Consider the following 22,719-nt stretch of genomic DNA (forward strand, 5'->3'; position numbering starts at 1 on the left):
ACTATGCTAAAGCTAGCTTTGGTAGCCCTGGTTTGGGTTGACCTGATGTGAACTCTAGCATCGACATGGCTGAGGGTAGCACCGCCCACCGCCAGTATTTTCATACACAGGACCAATCAGCGTAAACACTTTTTATTGTCACCATCGGTAACGCAACAGCCCAACTGTGTGTCCATGTTCCCTCTGGAACAACGCACACCGTAACTACGTCCACCCTGACTCGCCAAATTCTTTCTCACCGATCAAAGCGATCCAATCATTCCTTCACCTCCAATGTTCAACATCAAATGTGTTCAGATCTAAATGTAGTAAATGTAGCCGAGCTTCAGTGATAACATTAGCAGCAGAGCTAACATGGCTAACACGCTGCAGCCCGCAGTTTCCAGTAAAATTGTTCTTTTCTGTCTTTTCCTAAAATCAGGGATGAGCTGATGCAGATGAAATCTCTGAGTCGGATTAATGGAGGTCAGCCCTTCTCCTCAACTTCCACCTCCTCCTGCTCCGCCCCTTCCTCTCCCTGTCACCCAGTCAACACGGCCGCCCCGCCCAGAGCAGCCTGTCCCAGCCCAGCGCTGATGCTGAGTCCTGCCCACAAGCCCCAAGGCAGCGGGGTGAAGAAGGTGACGGGTGTCGGGGGCACCACCTATGAGATTTCAGTCTGACTGGCAGTCAGCCTCCAGTTCCAGGACCAGTGGGACAAAGTGGACGTAGCACTATGTCTTTATGCCCGCTAAGGAACAAGTTCAGATTTTACCCAAAAAAACCAGCTTCCTGCTGTGGACCTGGACCTTACTTCTCATTGGCTGTGTGACTGAGCAGCCCCTCCAATAGAAACCTGGTAAAGTGCGCTAGAAAAGACTAGTTGTTGGTCCAAACAGACCCCACGCTGCTCACTTCTGCTGAGGTCTGTGTGTGGCATTGTAAAGCATAGCAGCGAAAAGGCGTTAGCACTGCCAGGGATGGGGGCTGGATCCCCGGGGGTCCGCTCCGGAACAGGTCTGGACTCGAGCTGAGTTTACCTGATGTTGGTTGTCTCCCTCTTTTTTAGACCTCATCATTTTCACACTTGTATTTAGATCATGAAACTGTGGAACCCAGAGGGCTCCCCTTAGGACAGGTGATGAGTCGCACCGGGGGGGGGGGCAGGTAAATGCTTTTACCTGCAGCGTCCACCTGATGGAGCACAGTCAGGTGGACGCTGCAGGTAAAGCATGCTTTTACCTGCAGCGTCCACCTGATGGAGCACAGTCAGGTGGACGCTGCAGGTAAAGCATGCTTTTACCTGCAGCGTCCACCTGATGGAGCACAGTCAGGTGGACGCTGCAGGTAAAAGCATGCTTTTACCTGCAGCGTCCACCTGATGGAGCACAGTCAGGTGGCACTGGACCACAGGTGTGTGTGTGCGTGTGTGTGTAATCCTGAAACCAGTCAAAGGGAGCTGTCGGCGGCTCTGTACCTTTCTGCTTCGATGACGATGAACTCTGAGTTCATTCCTGATGGAGGAAAGAACCGTGAAAGATTTGGAGGGGAACGAGCTTCTTCCTCTGCTTCATTTGTCGATTTATTCCTAGATGTGAATATGATTCCATGTTTGTACAGGATGTGTTTTTAAATGTGGTTTCCTGTTTTTTAAAAAAATAAAAAGTGGACTGCAGCATGCACTACTCCAACACGCCACTGTAGGCCGCCATGTTTGGCTGCAGACGCACAGGTCATTCCATCTGAAATCATCACATTTGATTGGCTTAAAAATGGTTTAAAATGGGACACGTGTGCTGATTGGAAATGCAATCTGCAAATAATCATGTGGATATTTCGTTTAAAGCAAAGGCCCATCCGTCAGTGTTTGAACGTGAATCCAAAGCGTCTAAAGAAAACAGTCTGACCATGAAACTGAATCAGGATCAGTCTTTACCGTCAGCTACTGCACAAATAAACTGGACTGAGCTGAAACACCAGGAAGCTCTCAGTGGGGGGCTAGTTGGAAAAACTGCAGAAGTGACAGTTTGACAGTAATGCAAAATAAGATCAGCAGACACGCTGACCCAAATGGAGCCAGGTGCCATATGGTACTCTGATTATAACCTTTGTTGTAATATCAGCAAGTCTCACAGCTGAAGAGACTTTTCAAGCTACAGATAAATGTAGGAAAGGACGAGGAATGAAAACAGGGTGTGTGTGTGTGTGTGTGTGTGTGGTGATTTCAGATGGAACGACCACATGTTGTTGTCTGAACAAACTGAAGTGACTCTGGAAACTGTTTTAACCTCGTTGTTAAAGATGCAGCAGGATTTTGTGGAACATGAGCGAATGCCTTGAAAATGCAAGTGTTGTCCTTTTTTTTTATTTCACCTATTTAAATCGACATTGTTTTATATGAATTTCTATGGAAATCTAGCTATTGATAAATATTGCAGAGTTTTTAATATTGACCCAGAAGAGGTTGTGTTTGCCATTGTGTCAGTTTGAGCCTGTGGATAAAACCATTAAAGCAGCACCTCCCATTGCTTCAGGCTGATGCTTCACAGACACGTTGCAGTTCTCGCTGCAGCACGACTCTCTGAGATGACAAAGTACACACATTCTGTACTCGAGTAGAACAATAGTACAGGTACGTGCGTTAAAAAGTACTCCAGTGGAAGTTGAAGTACTGACTCAGCGTCTTTGGTCGAGTACAAGTGAAAATGTACTCGGAGTAAGAAAGTAACTGTTTTAATGCACAGATAAGTGGACCTGCTGCTATATTACGATAATAAAGTAATATTAGTCACATTTAAATTCTAATTCTAATGAATGCACCCAGCTTGAATGTGTTGTTTGGGACACAAGCAGTAAATAATGAAACAGAAATATAAACATATTTGTTTCTGGGTGACTTTGCATAAACATTCAAATGAGGGCAGTCAGGGGTTAAAGTGAGATCCAGGAGGTGCTCGGGGGGGGGGGAAGGAATACTCATACCTCACAATAACTTCTGTTGAGAGCTCCAGGACGTTTTCTTAGTGGTCAAGCTGTGATCAGCTGACTTGCGGCTCGTTGTGGATTTGCATAACCAGATGTGAGCAGATGTGTCCCAGCTGTCCTGGCTGATGCCCATCCACTACACTGTTTACAGTATACAGTGAGTATAAAGTCTTAACTCATCTTAAATGCAGGTTCACATCTGCTACACTCGCTGTAACCTAACACTAACCAGTACACTGTCTCAGTCCAACACAGGGCTTTACTGGGAATTCACCAGTTTAATGCACAAAACTCCCTTAAATGTTTATAAAGATTTGAATAACACATTAGAATACTTAGTTTTTCAGAACGTTTCAGAATATAAAAACACAATTTATCAAGACTGATCATATACAGATTAAATATGGGATTATTGCGTTAAATGTAACCTCTACATCTGTTTTGTCACTGAATGTGTTGCTAAAGCTCCAGCTGATGAATTTCCAGGGAGAGAAAAGAGGCTAACTTCATTTACAAAGATGTAAGAAAGGATCAGCACTGCTCAGTCACTGTAACTGGATAAACTGCAGTCTGTTTCTCTGTTGGCCCCGCCCACTTTACCCCTGAGCATAAAGGCTATAAGGATGCTGCTGAGCCTAAAGTGACGAGCCTGTTTTAAAAACGTAAGGAGTACAAAGTGCAGATATTTGACTTAAGTACAAAAGCTTAGTTCCTGTTTTTAAGTACTTAAGATCCAGGAACCTCTGGATTCCTGGATCCACCAGCTGTGTTTTCATCATGCACACTCTGTTGTAATTAAGTACAAATACTTCAAAATACCAGTTCCCACCTCTGTGAATTATATCGCAGTGATATTTGGTGTTTTCTGCAGGTGCTTTATTGGAGCTGTTAGCTACTGTACGTAGGAAATGAGGTTAGTGAGCTGCTCTCATACCAGAACAAACAGGTGAACATGATCACTACGAGTTCATCACTGAGACCAAGAACTTTCATATCTGAAGTCTGAGAAGGTTCTCAGTCATCCAGCTCATTGTAGTCCAATGAGCTGGGAAAGAAAAGCGTTTTTTTAAGTGTCCCTGACGAAGTTTCATCCAAGAAGCTTCTTCAGCACTAAGAGTAATTGGTGAGAGTGTCCCCAACAGGGTCATGGACCCCCTATTGATCCTCCTCTGCCTCATCACATGAGCCGAGGTGTGAAAACAGGTGTGGGTCACAATCGGCTCAGGTTTTGAGTGAACCCAGGTTTTTAAACTACAAGCAGTGACATCCTCCTTTATCAAATCCAACAGTGTGGTCTGATAGAGGGAACGGAGGCGACCACAGGAAGTAGCATATGAGCAGTAACTGTGTGAACATGTCTGACGTTTCTATCTACATGGTGACTCTTCATTGGCTTTCTTGGAAGCAAAAACAAAACTGCTCTCTGCTCCTGGAAACTGGGTTTGGTCAGCCATCTGAAAGATGTGTTGCATTTAAGTCAGTAATGTTGAAACTGGATTTATTTTTAACACAGGACAAGTACCATCAGATTTGGATCCATTATGCAGTCCCACCTAGAAAGCATCTGATTGGTATGATTTGCTTTTGCAGCATGATAATGATCCCAAACACTCTGCCCATGCAGCAAAAGTATGTCTGAATAGAAAAACACACATTACAGCAGGACCTGGACATTGTTGAAGCCGTGTGGGATCAGCTTGACAAAGAACAGAAGATCGCCATTCAAAGCGCTTTGATGACCACTGAAAGAAATGACAGAAAGCTGCCTCACAGATTTTAGAGTTGAACAATAAATGTGGTAACATCATTTGAACATTTTCACTGCTCAATTCTAAAATCTAGTCTAACCAGAATTTCAGCAGAATCAACTTCAGCTTATTGTGCAGCGCTCCACAACTCTCCCATTTTCTCATTTTGCCCCATTAGAAATCGCCTGATGTCGCCCACACTGTAGAGCAGCGGTCTCCAACCTTTTTTACGCCACGGACCGGTTTATGCCCGACAATATTTTCATGGACCGGCCTTTAAGGTGTCGCGGATAAATACAACAAAATAAAACTAGTACCGGTACCAAAAAAAAGAAGATTTATACATAACACATGAAAACCGAGTAAACGATAAAAACGATAACAAAATAACACTGAAAACTGATAAAAACCCTGAAAACTATACATTTCACACCTGAGCCTCAACTCTCGCAGCCCGGTACCAAACGACTCACGGACCGGTCTGAGGCCCGGGGGTTGGGGACCGCTGCTGTAGAGGTCACCCCACTAAAACATGATCCACTAGCTAATCGTTAGGAATGACACATTGTATATCCAAACCTTTATATCTTTGCAGGAGAATATGTATCTGCAACAAGCGTGGTTTGTGAACACATTTTTTAAAGCCAGGGAACTCATTTCACCACCGATGAAACATCTGCAGATAATTGGGCTACACAAAGGCACAGAGTTGTCACATGTCACTGCGAGGGTGGTGACCACAATCTGAGCTAAAAGGAAGGAGCATCACAGCGCTTCATGTGCACGTTGTCTTTACTGCATGAACAGCAAACAGGCCAGACTTCTGAATGAAATGTAACACGGCACAGAGGTTAGACATGAATAATAAACCAAACATGTTTTGTAACAACAGGTTAAATCAGAACAAACATCTGTAAAACTACAGTGTGCTTACTGAACGTAAAAAAGGAAAAACGTGTCAGAAAATTGGTTCACTATGTAACAAATAACAGTTCTGATCATTAATATTCAAAAGGTTTGTAACAAAGACATGAATGCAGCGATGCCAGTAACCCAGATGATCCTCAGTCTGTGGAAACACGCTCATTTTATCTCCGTGGAGTCCGGGGTCAGCCAATCAATGTGCACATCTGACATCATCTGGGTGAGGAGTGCAGAGGTTCCTGGATCCACCCGCTGTGTTTCCATCATGCACTCTGTTAGGCTACGTTCACTCTGCAGGTCTTGATGCTCAATTCCGATTTTTTGATCAAATCTGATTTTTTTGTCTGCTCGTTCACACTACAACTAAAATGCGACAGCAAACGCGCTCTAGTGTGAACGCTCAAAGCGGCCGCATGCGCAAAAGAAGACGTCACACACAACGCGCTCTGTTTAGACCCAGACCAACAGTATTGTTTGACTGATGGCCTTAATATAAAGACTTCGGACTTTACGTTTCCCAATTTTTGCTTTGAGTTATTTTGTTATTTACATAATAATGTAAATAACCTAATAATGATCCTTATTGCTGTTTTAGAGGAGCGGTGCTTCAAAGGATAGCTGCAGATTTCTGTCAGAATCTGCAGATTATACAGTACAAATAAAATGTTCACGTTGTCTTCCCAACAGTTTCACTGACATCTACACTGGATGGACAGGAAGCGTTCGCGATGTCTTCTCCGAAGCTGATAATTGGCGTCTGTCTTGTGTCAGTGACGTAAAAGACGGATTTAATGCGACATGACCATCAAACAGCAGCTTTCTAAAACATCATATATGTATCGGACCACATACAAAAGTGACCCAGATCGGATTTGAAAATATCGGATTTGTGCCGTTCACACTGTTGTACCATGATCAGATATGGGTCGCAGAGGGTCAAAAAAATCTTATTTGATGCACTTTCGCCCTCAGTGTGAACGTAGCCTTGGTCACTGTGTGCAGTTTCTCAACCCGGGGCTCAACACCCCGGCTGGGACCCGTAGATATGAAGTTTGTGGACAAGTATATAATCCACAGTTTCCTCATGGATGAGACTGACCAAACAGTGACTCCCCCTCCATGGAGCATCGCAATTATTGGATTGTTATTATTAGATATACTTTTTTTTAGAAAAGAAAATGTATTTGAGGGTCTCCACAGATTTATCACATGGCTCTTTATCATTTATCAGAATGTTTAAGTCATCAATTGCACGTTAAGGCAGAAACCGAAGCCTTCTCTGTTTGAAAGTAAAATTAAATGATGGGTGGATAAAACACAGCAGGGTTTATAAACCTACATTCAATGGCAGCTACACACAAATACCACAACGAAGGAGGAAGAAAGAAACTCCTGTTGAACGAACCCCAAACTTCGGCCTGACTCACTGCTACTTCCTTTGCAGTGGTTCAATCGTCAGCTACTTCTAGTCTACAGCAGCTGCTCAGGTCAGCAGTGAGCTGTGTTCGTGTGCACCGCCCCGTGGCCTGGTGTTGGAGCAGCAAACAGTGCTGCCACACTGCTGCATGGTTCTTAGGGGGTTACTGCAGTTCAATATCAACGCCTCATTTTCAGGTTTCTGCACAAACGGGAACCAAGCACAGCCGAGAAGCCTGGAACTACTTCACTGATCCCAAGTCAGCAATTATTGGATTTATATTTAGTCTGTTAGATTAAAATGTAAACTTACACATGCATTTAGTCAAGTTTAAGAAAAAAGTCCTTTGCATTCAGAGTTTTACGAAGTCAAACTAAAAACAAAGGTGGGCTCGTCAGGTAGGGAGTTACACCTGAACCGTGACGTTTTTACACCAGCTGTTAAAGGCAACTGCAGAACACTGGTCACACACAGCAGACTGGAGACCAGATGAAACTGGGGGAAGCGTAGCATCACTGGCCGCTACTGTAAATCAACCTGACTGCTAAGTGCTGCCGGTCAGGGCCTGTAACGTGTCCAAAGAAAGAAACAGCTGGGAGCTGCACACAGTCATGGTCAGCAGGTAAAAACACTCAAAGGAAACACAACAGAAGCTGGTGGAATGTGTGCGACGAAGCTGCTAAATGCTCCACATCAGTAACTAACTGCATTTAAATTATTAAAGATTAAAATAAGTCATTAGTACATAAAACTGAAACACATTCTGCTCCTGTGTCGACGCCTCCATCATCAGCCCCCACCAGCCGAGCTCCTCCACCAAAGAGTGGCCTCAGGTTCTCTTCACACAGAGGGAACGGGGATGCTTTACTGCAGTTTGCTTTGATACTCTGCTAAATTACATGTTAGGGAGATTCAGGGAAAAGGGGCGGGGCCTGATTCACAAGTAAACAAACAGAACTCTGAAGAGGAGCATGAAGACAAAGGTGGGGGAGGAGCTAGCTGACCCACAGTGGACCCACAGATTCCATTAACAAGTCCAGTGTGAGTAATACAAATGGTCCTATTTGTCCTTCTTGGATTCAGACTCCACCCCCTGGGCTTCAACGCCCTGCTGCTCTGGCTCCTCCTCCTCGGGCACTGGGGGGAACTGGGATTGGCTGACCTTGTCTCCTCTGGTCTTGGTGAGCTTCTTGGATTTCTGGTAGAGTTCGTTCAGGTTGAACTCTCGGATGATGTTCTCCTGATGGAAACAAGCACACAAAGTCTTAAATATAAAGACGCAAAGTATCGAGTATATGGATCAGGAGGCGAACAGCTGACACTATAACTGATGTGCAAGTTTCTGGAGCTCACAGCTCTACCTAAGCTCCGCCCTCAGCCCCAACCAGCCAACCCTGACCCTGGTTAGAATGAAGGGAACTTCCTGTTAAAGGGGAGTTTTCCCTCTCCACTGTGGCCAGGTGCTCACTCACAGAGGACTGTGTTAATATTGGGCTTCTGTCACTTATTGAAGATAATTACAACAACTCAATTTTTAATTTCAGTCTTAAGTTTTTAAAGAAACATGTTTCTTATGTCAACCCTGCAAAGAAGAAGATACAAAGTTACTTTTTCATGCACAGTAGGGGTGGGGGAAAATGGATACTTTGTAGCATGGTGATATTTTGTTTGCTAATAATGTATGGATACAGGGACAGCAGAAATCGATATTTTGTTACAAAAAGGTTTTTGTGCTCTGACTTCAGAGCATGTTGATCCTTTTTCTGAGCAAGAATCCTGACATTCCTTCACTGTCCAAATGTGTTTAATAAACATGACAGTTTACTTATTTTAATTTAAGACATGTTTTATTTTAATTAAGTTTAAACCTTTTTTTATTTCATGTAAAATTATATTTTGTTTTAATTTACTTTCAAATTCTTCAGTTGCTGAAGGGGCTGCATAGTTTTCATAAACTGCATAGTTCAGAATAGCTATAATTGTACCAGATGGTTGATTCAGTTAAGTTGGACTAGACTGTAATACAAACCGTTCAGTTTGTCAACAATCAAACTGAAATGAGAGAAAGACTGAGTGTGAGACTTTGATATTAGAGAAAATGATGATTGATAAAGTTTACCTTTATGTACAGAATCTGAATATCGCAAAATATTTTTAAAAATTGCAATAATATCGTATCGTGCGTTAAGTATTGCAATAATATCGTATCGTGGGATGTATGGTGATTCCCACCTCTAATGCACAGATGTAAATATTTGTAAAACACAAACATAAATGTTCTGATTAACACTGCTTACCTTCAGCATTTCAGATATTTCCTTATTTTCTATAATTGGAGTAAATGTAAACTTCTGTGTAACAATCGCACACTGATGGAACAAACGGTGACCCCAGGGTCAGACGACGCACTGCGGGGTAATATGGCGTTTTCAGATAACAGATGAACTGGTTTTCTCTTTTTTAGATTACTTTGCACATCGTTCGCTCCACTGACCACGTGTTAACGGACAAACAGGATGCTACGGTGCCATGCGACCAAGTCCAGGTGTTACTGAGAAAAAGAACAGGTGTTCACCTTTAGCACACCAGCAGCAGCGGTCTCACCTCAGTGAAGCTCCATGACACAGCCCTGCCCTTCTTGTCCACCTGAGGGCGCCGCATTACTTCCTTCCCTCCTTGGAACAGCACCAATGATGGAAGCTGCTTGGAGAGTGGAGATGCTGACACCTTGTACCTGCAGAACAGGGAGTGCTCATATGTATGTGGGGAGCCAAACGTCACCGAGGAAACGGATTTAAAAGGGTCTTACTTTTTGGAAACCTCTCCATAGCGTCCGATGTCCACTTTGCCAAACTTTAGGCCAGCACAGTTGTACCTATTCCACAGAACAGAAGCACTGAAGTTACTCCTGAACGCAGATGAAGACACCATTTCAGCAGAGGATGGTCTCAGCCTTACTTGAGAGAGAGATCAGCGTACACTGAAGCGAAGGACTGGCACTCTGGAGACCAGTTGGCAAAAAACTCGACGATCCACGTCACACGGCCGTCTCTCGCCAGTTCATCCTGGACACACGCGGTAAACACACACTTTAAAACAACTGCACAGAAGTGTGTTCACCAACAACCAAACCTCCACCAACTCTTCCACTTGTACTCACATCAATAGTTTTGTCACTGAAGTATTTGATGTACTCGGGTCCCATGTACAGAGGAGGCTTACAGGTCATCAAGAACACTGAAACACACAGAAGATCACAGCAGATGATCTCACACTCAGTCTTTTTCAGCTCGAGTGAGCTGCTCTCAACATATTAGTGAACTTACTGTGTCTTTGTACGTTAACATATTATTTCTCTTGTCTGAGGGAACGTCAGCCCCATAAGCATCCAATGAAACACCTTATCTTCTTATATCTCCAGTTTTCAGAGTAACTCACTTCCAGCTTCTCGTTTCAGATTTCTATGACTGATCGTAGCTAAACATCAACTCATGACAACTCTAAAGGCCTTTGATCCGTTAATTCATCACAATCTTAGAAACGTAGATGACGTTCAAACTCCGACCCCTCTGTCTCCATCCCTTGCTCTGCTGTTTTAACCGCTTTGACTGTGACTCTTTCTTCTTTAGAGGATGTGGTCGGCCACCTGAGGCCCTCCAAATGATCCTGTCCCACCACAACTTTTTCAGGAGATGTTTCCTAGCATAGGCCAGGCTGTTACTGTTATATACAGCAGTTTAATATCTGGTGTCGTCCCTGCTCATTTCAAGCATGCATTAGTACAACCCCTGGACCACACTGTGCTGGCTAACTACAGGCTTCTCTCCAAGTTGTCTTTTATGTCTAAAATCTTGGAGAAAATTGTTCACGGCCAACTGATGGATTTGTTAAAGGAGAACGGTTTCTTAGTCTTCCAGTCAGGTTTTAAAACCTTTCATAGCACTGAGTCAGCGCTCTTAAAGGTTTTTAATGATATCCTCCTTTCCTGTGACTCTGGTAATCATGTTGTTCTTGACCTAACAGCTGCCTTTGACACTGTAGACCACAACATTTTACTGACTCGCTGCACCATCTTGCAGGCATTCATGGCTTTGAAATGGTTTAGGTCTGATCTTTGTGACAGAACTTTTAGTGTTAACTTTTTAGGGTTGAGTCCTTCTCTGCTTTTCAGCTTGGGGTCCCACAGGGCTCAATTTTAGGGCATCTGCTTTTTCCATTATATTTACAGCCCCTGGGAACCATCCTCAGAAGGCATGGAGTATCCTTCCCCTGCTACGCTGACGACTGTCAGATTTATCTGCCTCTGAAGCAGAACGATGCCTTCTCTATTAAACCACTTTATCAAATCTTGGATGTTCCTAAACTTTCTAAGATGTAATTCAAGCAACAGAGAGGTGATTGTGTTTGGTCCCAGTGGACCTTGGGACCCCTGGCAGAGTACTTTAAACCTGTCAAGTCCAGTTTTTATCATTTAAGGCGTTTGGCAAAGGTAAGACCTGTTTTATCCATTCTGAAACAGTAATGCATGCTTTTACTTCATCTCGTTTGCATTACTGTAATGTCTGTATTGTGGAGTTAGTCGGTGTCTTCTCTCTCGTCTCCAGCTGAACTGGTAAAAGAGAGCACATAACTCCCGTCCTCGCCTCACTCCATTGGCTGCCTGTATATGTTAGAGTTCATTTTAAAACTCTGTTTTAAAATGTTTAAACAGTCTTGCCCCACATGACCTCTCTGAGCTTCTTCATCCTTACTCCCCCCCTCCCCCAGGTCAGCTGACAAGCTGCTCCTGGAGGTACCCAGGTCCAAGAGGAGGCTCAGAGGGGGCGGGGCCTTCTCTGCACGGCCCCTTCACTGTCCACTTTTAAAACACGTCTTAAACCCATTTTTACTCCTTGGCATATGACAAGGAGTAAAAATGTTTTTATTGTTTTAAATGTAATTCTAATTCTCATTTTGTACTATTTTACTTTTTGCTATTTGTGCTAATTTTATTAATTTAAATATCATTTTAATTATCATCTTATTTTTATCCTTTTATTTATTTTTTAAACTTACTGAAAATATCATTTCTGGCATGTCCAGTGTTCAGCACTTTGTGTTCAGCTGGGAGTTGTTCTGAAAGTGCTATATAAATAAATTGCTTGCTTACTGTTGCATATATACATGTTTGCACTCTCTAAGGCCCGTGGCACTTGTACTTTTGATTTTTTTTTATCCTACTGCGGTAACAAACTCCCTTGCGGGATGAACAGATGATCTTTAGCCTTCTCTCTCCTGCAAGTTTTTCTCCCCACCAACAGTCTCAGTGATCCTGTGGGACCAGACGGTCTCTGTGAGGTGCTGCTGTCTAAACAATGAGCTACAGACCTATGCAGAGCGTCAGGTAGAGCAGCCCCATCCTGATGTCCAGTCTGAAGAACAGGATCACATTGGCCACTTTGCTGAACAGGATGATGTTGCCCACATGTTGCTCCACAGTTACTGACACAAACAACACAGAGACACTTTCATGTTTTAGTCAATGCTTTAAAACAGATTAGCAGCAGATAATAAACAGTCCTAATGAACGATGAACACTAGGGCTGTTCGATATAATGTTTTATATCAGATGACGATATAAAACGTTTGAGTCTAAGGTTTATTTTTTAGCACCTGACGGCTCTTTTTTGCTTCTCATCCATAAACTCTCTGCATCCTCTTTCACGTCATTCAGTTTATTTTGAAAAGTCTCAACAGATGGTTTTACCATCGTTGTTGCTAACGACAACGCATAAAAACAGGCGCTGGTCCGTCCGTAGTGTGGTTATATTAAATATAAGAGAAAGAGAGAACTTGAAGAAATTAATGTAGCCACTACAGTCACCATCAAAACATGAACAAATATTGCTGTAAACAGTTTATTTTGCGACACCACGAAACAAACGATAGATGTTTTTATATCATCATCAGATATATATCGTTATATCGAACAGCCCCAGGCTTTTCCCCGCAGCACGCCGTGTAACAAATACTCACAAAGAAAACGGCGCCGTTACAACTTATGTCTAAAAATGTATCGTTTCATGCATCGGTTAAAACACTCGACTCCAGCTACATGACGCCCAGCTGGAAACACTTCACGCAAGACGAGCTGCCCGAGACTCACAAAACTTACAGAAAATGTTACATGTTTGTGATTTACATATCATTATCGGATGATAGACGACGGGATATGAGATTGTGGTCATATCGCACAGCCCTAATGAACGCGATGATGCAACATCTTTCAAAATAACTACTAAATGTGAAACAGAGCTCTGTAACAGGCTGAGTCTTGAGGAATTCACTGAACAGCCAATTTAAAAGCCTCCTGGCAGAGAACATCACAGAGCGCTGGATAACACACAACTCATCCACACTATGAAAAAGACATTTACTCACTCGCCCGGCGGTTCTTCATCATCACGATGGCACTGAGGAACATGAGGATCTCCACCTCTCTCTGAGAACACAAACATGGCCTTTGTTACTCTGCGTCTCTGCTCCACTCTCACAGCCTCTACAGCTCTGACACCGTTTGCTAACACAGCATTTCCCATTTGACTGGTTGTTGTTTACACCTTTGTTACTCAGCTGATTTCAGAAACAAACACTAAACTGTGAGATGAGCAGAGAGAACACTAAGATGATTTTCACTTTAGCTCTGGACAGATGTTAAAGCCCTGTTCTGATCCTTGCACAGGTGCTGTCTCTTCTGTCAAAACAGCAACTGCAAATAAAGCACCACATCTGCCAAATAAGTCATTTACAGTGACAGTCAGACTGTGAGGAAACAAAGGCATGAACAGTTGTTTCTAATTTGGACACATTGTTCTCATAGATGTAAAACACAGGATTGCATGAGGCCAGACCATCAGTACAAACAGTTGTGCCCAAGTACAAGTTACTCAGATATGTCACCACTAGGGCTGGGCCATATCAGACCGTTCACGGTAATACCGGTGTAATGTCGGGCAATGATAGGAAAATGAAACATGGCGATAGAAATATGGCTTCACCCTCTCCACAGAAAGCTCCACTCAATTTTGCAGCTTCCCATTTGGACAAGCCGAAGGCTTCTTGAGAAAGGTTTTATGCCCGGACATGATGAAGATTGAGCTCTTTGGCTATAATAACAAGACTCATGTTTGGAGGAGTAAAGTTGAGGGAAACTAAGAACACCGTAGCAACTGTCAGGCATGGCGGCAGCAGCATCATGCTCCAGGGCTGTTGCTGCCAGTGGTACTGGTACCCTGCACAATGTGGATGGAGTAATGAAGACAGAGGAGAAGGACTACATGCAAATTCTTCACCTCAGATCAGTGGCAAGATGGTTGAAACTTAGAAGCAATATGATGTTCTACCAGGACGAGGAACCCAGGAACATCACAACTGGTTCTGGAGACTAATGTTAAGTTTGACCTCTGACCCCAATTTGTGGACTATGCCTGGGCTAAGAAACCAACCAATTTAAATGAACTCTTCCAGTTTCGAAAAGAAAAGTGGTCAAATATCCAGACAGGATTATGCCAGAAGCTTATTAACCAAGTGTCTGGTTGGGGTGCAACTTTGTAAGACACATATATTCTTTTTCTTTTAAAAGTCACTAGAGATTTATGCAGCACACCAAAGAACAGCTTAAAGAAGCATTAAAAGCCCAACTTTACCACAACATTCATGAGTGTATATAAACTGTAAGAGCTCTAACGGGACATTAAATTCGGTTCCGTTTGGCTTTTATTATTATTATTATTATTATTACTACAACAACCCTCATTCTCTGTGACACCCCGATTTTGCCTCCCCTCCTGCAACCTTCAGGACCAACACAGTAACACTGACACCCCATGTTTACTCTTGTATTTTAACAGACCTTCATTGATATGCCGTAAGCAATAAAACACATTAATCAACAGCGGAAAAGTCCAGTTAACAAGTCCAGCAACATCAATGAGTTGCTTTTTGGCCGCTGTTTGGCCTGACAGCTAAAGTCATCTGGCCCTCGTTACTGTGCATTGGTCCAGCATTCACTGACCGGCTACCTGCTAACACATTCGGGAAAACGACCAGACTTTCTGGCTTTTTCTACGGACCCAGTCGAAGTCGCAGGAGTTGCCGTCTTCTCGCTGTGTGGCCAGACGGTCACAGATGCCGGGCGTCTTGCGGACAGCTAGAAATGCTATAGACATGAAGAGAGATGCTACATAATATGGCTTCAGCAGCCACCTGTACACCTGCGGTAGATGGTACAGAAAAGCGAACAATGGCGTCAACAAAGCCATCTTGAAGCTAACTGTCGTACAACAACTAGCCCGGGAAATAAACCCCGTAAAGACGGAGGTCAGCAGTGCTAAACCGTTAGCTTAGTATAAATGGCTCTGCGCTAGCAGAGCAGAGCAACGTGAAGGGGGTCGGAACCACAGCTTCCGACATAGATGTTAAAAATAAAAGCATTGAATTTTATATTGTGGATCGTTACTTTTGAATTCAACCTTTTTTGTATATCTTTGTAGTCATTTAATGGAAAAAATAACGGTGCGATAGATATTTAAACGCACTGCCGCTGTTTCTAGGCCTAAAATGACGCATGTCGCCTTTTAATTTGAAGCTGGCAGGACTAACGTCCTGTGTAAGTGTAAGCTGGAAGATGCTACACGTTCAGTTTTATGGAGCACGCGCAAAAATTGTGTTTCACGTTTTTCCGCGCGTGCGATTGTTTTGTTTACAGCTGTGAATTATCTAAGTTTTTTTGTTTGTTTTTTTGTGTGAATTATCTAAGTTCTGCACTCCTTATTACGTCAGTAGATAGCGCTCACAGGCTCAACGCATGCGCAACTCAGAAATAAATGACCTGGGCACGATGATGTGTCTACACATGAAAGAAAAATAAACAAACAACCGATTTGAAATAGCATCTTCAGGCATTTTGTTACTAACAGCATGTTGCAGTTATGTGTTGGGATTTCTTTTATTCATCTATAAGATAGTTCCCAAAGTGCTGTCAGCACGCAGTGCATTGTGTTCTTAAAATATTCGAAGCAAACTGGAGAAAAAGAGAAGAGAAAGAATTGACAGGCCTCAAAAACTTCATCTACAACAGATAAACTGTATCATGTCCAGGACCTGAAAGACCTCACCAGAAAGATTTGTATGCCACTACATCACATGTATTGACATGAGGTGAAAGTAAATGTTGCACTGAGCTTCTGCTTAAAAGCCACAAATGAGACTCCTCAAGGGAAACATCTAGAAAAACAAGGAAAAGAAAATTTCACATAAAATTTCACAATATGTGAAGTTACAGCCCAATTTCTCCACATGTATTAGAAAAACAGATAAGTCCTAAACTCCTTGATATGCTGATGTTATGTCAGTAATTGATACAGACATCAAATGTTAAGCCTGTACACACTTTGTCATGGATATAAGAGGACTGATAAAAAACAAAGGTGTAATAATAAATAAATAAAAAATGTTAATCGAGTCATCTGATTTATTCTAAATTGGAAAATACTTTTCTGTCCACCATTTGTGTGACTAACAGTCTCACCTGCAGGTGGCTGTTGTTGTAATCTGGTGACATATAGATAAAACTGGATTCTGCTGTACAGACACTAAGGAGTCCTGTCATGCCAGTGTGCAATCACACAACCCTTACTGGAGAAAAGGCAGTTTGGAAATTTCGATGACATTACAATTGTGGTACATTACTATAAAATCAGTGCTGTGAGAGTGAAAATAAGATCACAGCCTGATTTAAAACACAATCTAACATAAAGGTTAGATTGTGGAAATCCTGGAAATAGCTGTAAGATATTAAGACAGCGAGATCACAGGATGCCAAAAATGCACTTTGAAATGAGATCTTCTTGTTTCATTGGAACAATAAAGTACGATGACAAAGAATAAGTGCACCTCCGTAAGCACGAGTCTCACTGCTAAGGAGTTTAATGTTTTACATGCAGACTCGGCTGCTTGTCTCCTCTTGGCATTTTCTTATTTAAACGCTGGAAGCTGAAAATTTAGCAGCACAACACTGTTCCTTTTCCCATGAAACATTTCTTTCAGTCATCTGTTTATCAGTGTGATATGTGACTAATATTTTTTAGTAAAAACCAATAACCACAAAATACACAAATAAAAGAGTAAATATTTTATTTATCAAAGATACATGACTCATGCAAAACAACATTACAACATAGTCAAAAAAGTTTTATGACACTTTCAAAGCATAAGAACAAAAGTTCTTATACACACACACACACACACACACACACACACACACACACACACAAACATGCACACACACACACACACACACACACACACACACACACACACACAAACGTGCACACACACAAACACACACACACAAACACACAAACATGCACAGGTGCCCTAAAAACGTTGTCTAAAACTAAACTTTTTGCCTTAAAATGACAAAAACACACCATTATGAATTATTCCACTGTCATCATGCTAGTACATCGCCATGTTATTAGGATCATATTTTTGGTGCTATGATCGTGGATTTTTACCGAGTTATATATCATCATATATATCAGACCTTCCCAAAGTGTGGGGCCCGCCCCCCAGGGGGGGCACAGAGCCATTCATTGCAGGGGGGCGCGGTATGAAAAGGGGGGGGGGGAGAAAAAACAAAACGCTTGGACACTGCTAGCACGGGGTGCCCACAGAAATGCAAAGCAGGAGATGAAGCATCGCTGAATATGTTTCCAAACCAACTTCATTCTGAGCCAAAGACTAGAAAATATGGTGAAGCAAATCTTCCCTTTGGCTTCACCTGCACAAGTGCAGAGGTAGGTCTCCCTGCAGGATTGGTTTCCCTGCGTCTGGAGAAGCGCTGGGCTGTTTAAATCACAGACAAACAGGATCCCACAGCTGTTTGTGTTTTTAAACACATTTTGCACAGAGAGGCATTTTTTGAAAAATGCATTGATAGCAATGTTGAATATTATTACACATACAGTAAAATAATGACACCGTGACGCCTCTGTCTTTGTAAATAGAGGGACAGTAACTGCGTGTAAAACCTGCAGATAGTCAGATTAACAGTGTTTTGTCTCTATCTTCCATTCTGCAATTCCTCTCATGTAAACAATAATGTGGCCACAGCGTGACGTGAAAAAAGGCACATACCTTTGATGTTGCGTGACGAACTCTGTATTCCTCGTCCACACGTAAACGCAAAAAAGGAGTTTTAAAAAAATCTCAGTTTTCGGTGATTCGAAACGCCGTTTACGTGGACGAAACAGCTGCGTGTTCAAAATCACCCGTGTAGGTGTGGACGCAGCGTAACAGAGTTAGTAGTTTATTTTCTTACTACCTGTAATTTATTGCAGATTACCTGTATTTGCTTAATTGTTTACTAAATGTTTGAGGTGTGAAATAAACCGCAATGGAGCAAAATATGGGCGTGTGTGGTTGTGCGTGTGCGCGCGCGCGTGCACGCACGAGAAAGGGGGGGGGGGGCAAAAATCTTTTCTTGTAAAACAAAGGGGGGCCCAGCAAAAAAAGTTTGGGAACCACTGATATATATCATCAGTTTTACTTCAGTTTCTGCCCTATCCTATCATAAGTCCTTCTTTACAACTCGCTACATATATTTGATTTTGTAATATAAACAATGAACAGTATTGGCTCCATTACCCCTGGGGGACATCACCAGAAATGTCCAAGCATAATGAGGAATATTCTCTCAACTTCCTGTCATTTCCTGTCACAGTGTTTTGCTTAAATAATAATAATTTTACCCCCTCCCTCTAGAACAGGGGTCGGGAACCCTAGGCACGCGTCCCAGGTTAACTGATGGCACGACCATAGCTGGACTGGGTGGCCCAATGGTGATTTTTTAGTTTTTTTTGGTAATAGTATAAACAATGAAAGATGGTGGATTGGCCAGATGCTGGCAGATGTGTAAAAATAACTCAGTTGTTTGGTGGTTTCTATGGTGGAGCTTCCACAGAGGCCAGCAGGTGGATGAGAGGAAGGGGAGGCAGAAGGAGGAGAGACCCGAGGCAGCCGCTGGTTGGAGTGTCAGGTGAACTGAACTTCAGGTAAGAAGTTATGACCTGCAGTCTGTCTGGGTGAGATATAAACCAAGTTTAGGTGGAGTTTATTTTCGTTGTGCTGACTTTTTACAGTAAGTTACAATAACTCGTACTGCGTACTAGCTAGCATGACGGAGTTTATATACAGCTGGGTGGTGCTATGATGTTACTGATAGTGAACTTTATTCATAAGGTTAGTTAGTAGAGTTGCCAACCGTCCCGTAAAAAGACGGAATCGTCCCGCATTCAGAGACAATATTACGCGTTTCGTATTGAGTTGAGAAGGAACAGTTTGTCCCGGACTTCAGCTACAATGGAAAAAGACACAAAGCTGGAGTTATTCTGTCGTTACGCTGCAGCTGCATCTTCTCTCATTCTCTCATTCTCTCCCCTCTCTCTCCTGTTGCTACATCAATCATGAAACTGATCAATGATCAGCTGATCGGCTTTTCTCTCTTGTTTGTTTATCGCCCACTTTGTGCCAGAAAGAGGAAACCAGCGGCTGAACAACAGCAGCACGTTTAAGCTTGATCAGCTGTTATAATTTATTTAATATTAATTTCTAGTATCAGCTGATGTTTGCTGGAGCCACAGCTGTAAAGCTGCTGGTCATGATGTCGGTTTGGATATGTGGTGAGAGGGAAACATGAAGATGAAACCAGGAGATGTCCTTACTGAATCATCAGAGCTGAACAGGTGATGGAGAAACAGGTTTACCTTTTAGGTCACATGAATGAGTTGAAGTTATGAACTGTTTCTGAGAGACAAATAACACCAGGATCCTTTTCTAAGTAGCTGACAGCTGCACTGTAAAAAAAAAAACTGTCAAATTTACGGTAAAATACCGGCAGCTGTGGTTGCCAGGAATATACCGTGAAAAAAATGTGGAATCTGTAAAAGACAATACGGTATACTGGTTTTGTAACCCTAAATTTTAAGGTAGACAACATATTATCCATCCATCCATCCATCCATCTTCATCCGCTTAATCCGAGGCCGGGTCGCGGGGGCAGCAGCCTAAGCAAAGAGGCCCAGACCTCCCTCTCCCCAGCCACCTCCTCCAGCTTATCCGGGGGAACACCAAGGCGTTCCCAGGCCAGCCGAGAGATATAATCTCTCCAGCGTGTCCTGGGCCTCCTCCCGGTGGGACATGCCTGGAACACCTCACCCAGGAGGCGCCCAGGGGGCATCCTTGTCAGATGCCCAAACCACCTCAGCTGGCTCCTTTCGATGTGGAGCAGCAGCGGCTCTACTCTGAGCCCCTCCCGGATGGCAGAACTTCTCACCCTATCTCTAAGGGAGAGGCCAGCCACCCTTCGGAGGAAGCTCATTTCCGCCGCTTGTATCCGCGATCTCGTTCTTTCGGTCACTACCCACAGCTCGTGGCCATAGGTGAGGGTAGGGACATAGATCGACCGGTAAATTGAGAGCTTCACTTTTACACTCAGCTCCCTCTTCACCACGACGGACCGGTGCAGCGTCTGCATTACTGCAGCTGCAGCCCCAATCCGTCTGTCGATCTCCGGCTCCCTTCTCCCATCACTCGCGAACAAGACCCCGAGATACTTGAACTCCTCCACTTGGGGCAGGAACTCATCCCCGACCCGGAGTGGGCACTCCACCCTTTTCCGGCTGAGAACCATGGCCTCAGATTTGGAGGTGCTGATCCTCATTCCTGCTGCTTCACACTTGGCTGCGAACCGCTCCAGTGCGAGCTGGATGCCCTCACCTGATGAAGCCAACAGAACCACATCATCCGCAAAAATCAGAGATGAGATTCTGAGGCCACCAAAGCGAAAGTCCTCCGCCACTTGGCTGCGCCTAGAAATCCTGTCCATAAAAATTATGAACAGAACCGGTGTCAAAGGGCAGCCCTGGCGGAGCCCATCACCCACTGGGAACGAGTCCAACTTATTGCCGGCAATGCGAACCAAGCTCTTGCAACGGTTGTATAGGGATCGAATGGCCCGTAGCAATAGGCCAGACACCCCATACTCCCGCAACACCTCCCGCAGGACACCCCGAGGGACACGGTCGAATGCCTTCTCCAAGTCCACAAAACACATGTAGACTGGTTGGGCAAACTCCCATGCACCCTCAAGTATCCTCGAGAGGATGAAGAGCTGGTCCAGTGTTCCGCGACCAGGACGAAAACCGCATTGTTCCTCCTGTATCCGAGGTTCGACTAGCGGACGAACTCTCCTTTCCAGCACCCTGGCATAGATTTTCCCGGGGAGGCTGAGGAGTGTGATCCCCCTGTAGTTGGAACACACCCTCCGGTCCCCCTTCTTAAAGATGGGGACCACCACCCCGGTCTGCCAGTCCAGGGGTACTGCCCCTGATCTCCACACAACATTGCAGAGGCGTGTCAACCAAGACAGCCCTACAACGTCCAGAGCCTTCAGGAACTCGGGGCGGACCTCATCAACACCAGGGGCTCTGCCACCAAGGAGTTGCTTAACTGCCTCAGTGACCTCGCCCCCAGAAATTGGCGGGTCATTCCCCTCATCCCCAGACTCTGCTTCCTCCTCGGAAGACGCGTCAGTGGGATTAAGGAGGTCCTCGAAGTATTCCTTCCACCGCCTGACAATTTTCTCAGTCGACGTCAGCAGCGCTCCGCCAGCACTATACACAGTGCAGGTAGAGCACCGCTTTCCCCTCCTGAGACGCCTGACGGTTTGCCAGAATCTCTTCGAGGCAGTCTGAAAGTCTTTTTCCATGGCCTCTCCGAACTCCTGCTTCAGCCACTGCCCGAGCCGCATTCCGCTTGGCCTGTCGGTGCCTGTCGGCTGCCTCCGGAGTCCCACAGGCTAACCAAGCCCGATAGGACTCCTTCTTCAGCCTGGTGGCTCCCTTCACCTCTAGTGTCCACCATTTGGTTCGGGAATTACCACCACGGCAGGCACCAACCACCTTGCGGCCGCAGCTCAATGCAGCAGCTTCGGCAATGGCGACGCTGAACATGGTCCATTCGGACTCAATGTCCCCCGCCTCCCTCGGAATGCTGTTGAAGCTCTGCCGGAGGTGTGCGTTGAAGATCTCGCGGACTGGGGCCTCTGCTAGTCGTTCCCAGCACACCCTCACTACGCGTTTAGGTGCACCAGGTCTGTCTAGCGTCCTCCCCCGCCACCTGATCCAACTCACCACCAGGTGGTGATCAGTTGACAGCTCAGCCCCTCTCTTTACCCGAGTGTCCAGAACATATGGTCGCAGGTCTGGTGATACGATTACAAAATCGATCATCGACCTACGGCCTAGAGCGTCCTGGTGCCACGTGCACTTATGGACACTCTTATGTTCGAACAAGGTGTTCGTTATGGCCAAACTGTGATTAGCACAGAAGTCCAATAACAAAGCACCGCTCGGGTTCAGATCAAGGAGGCCGTTCCTCCCAATCACGCCCCTCCAGGTCTCGCTGTCGTTACCCACGTGAGCATTGAAGTCTCCCAGCAGGACAACAGAGTCTCCAGGTGGAGCACCTTCCAGCACCCCCCCCCAGGGACTCTAAGAAGGCTGGGTACTCCGAACTGCCACTCGGCGCATAAGCGCAGATGACAGTCAGGACCCGTTCCCCGAC

At 44.4% G+C, this 22,719-nt stretch overlaps 3 protein-coding genes and 1 long non-coding RNA gene across 5 annotated transcripts in view; 2 read left to right on the plus strand and 2 right to left on the minus strand.

Moving 5' to 3' along the window:
- zdhhc5a (zDHHC palmitoyltransferase 5a) overlaps positions 1-6,802 on the plus strand; it is a 42,796-nt gene extending 35,994 nt beyond the window's left edge. Inside the window, exon 12 of one of the 2 annotated variants that reach the window (XR_014874703.1) lies at positions 422-538. Coding sequence is in view for 1 of the 2 variants with exons in the window: in XM_085163860.1 (XP_085019986.1) it covers positions 422-662 (241 nt within the window). In the remaining variant the exon portion in view is untranslated. Of the gene's footprint in view, positions 1-421 lie in introns of both variants that reach the window. The other variant, XM_085163860.1, reaches the window with a different exon arrangement.
- LOC146517666 (dual specificity testis-specific protein kinase 2-like) overlaps positions 1-22,719 on the plus strand; it is an 84,572-nt gene that overhangs the window by 20,821 nt on the left and 41,032 nt on the right. The gene's annotated exons all lie outside the window — the stretch shown is intronic.
- On the minus strand, positions 6,810-15,479 carry tmx2b (thioredoxin-related transmembrane protein 2b). The gene is made up of 8 exons (XM_085163878.1): positions 15,165-15,479; positions 13,474-13,534; positions 12,421-12,534; positions 10,214-10,290; positions 10,012-10,118; positions 9,863-9,928; positions 9,658-9,787; positions 6,810-8,293 (listed from the first exon to the last, which is right to left on the minus strand). The coding sequence occupies exons 1-8, from the start codon at positions 15,351-15,353 to the stop codon at positions 8,114-8,116; spliced, it is 924 nt and encodes a 307-aa protein (XP_085020004.1). The 5' UTR covers positions 15,354-15,479; the 3' UTR covers positions 6,810-8,113.
- Positions 11,503-12,414, minus strand: LOC146517668 (uncharacterized). The gene is made up of 2 exons (XR_014874707.1): positions 11,850-12,414; positions 11,503-11,709 (listed from the first exon to the last, which is right to left on the minus strand). It is a non-coding gene; the product is annotated as an uncharacterized LOC146517668 (long non-coding RNA).

Source organism: Neolamprologus multifasciatus, chromosome 6 (assembly GCF_963576455.1).
Source record: "Neolamprologus multifasciatus chromosome 6, fNeoMul1.2, whole genome shotgun sequence".
Classification (NCBI taxonomy): domain Eukaryota; kingdom Metazoa; phylum Chordata; class Actinopteri; order Cichliformes; family Cichlidae; genus Neolamprologus; species Neolamprologus multifasciatus.

Bases quoted from the DNA above. Each gene is read 5' to 3' on its own strand.
- tmx2b (XM_085163878.1), bottom strand. From the start codon at position 15,353: ATGGCTTTGTTGACGCCATTGTTCGCTTTTCTGTACCATCTACCGCAG. The intron at 10,291-12,420 runs GTCTGTAGCTCA...TGTGTGTTTCAG, and splicing joins CTACCTGACGCTCTGCATAG to TGTTCTTGATGACCTGTAAG. The intron at 9,929-10,011 runs GTAAGGCTGAGA...TCTGTGGAATAG, and splicing joins TACGCTGATCTCTCTCTCAA to GTACAACTGTGCTGGCCTAA.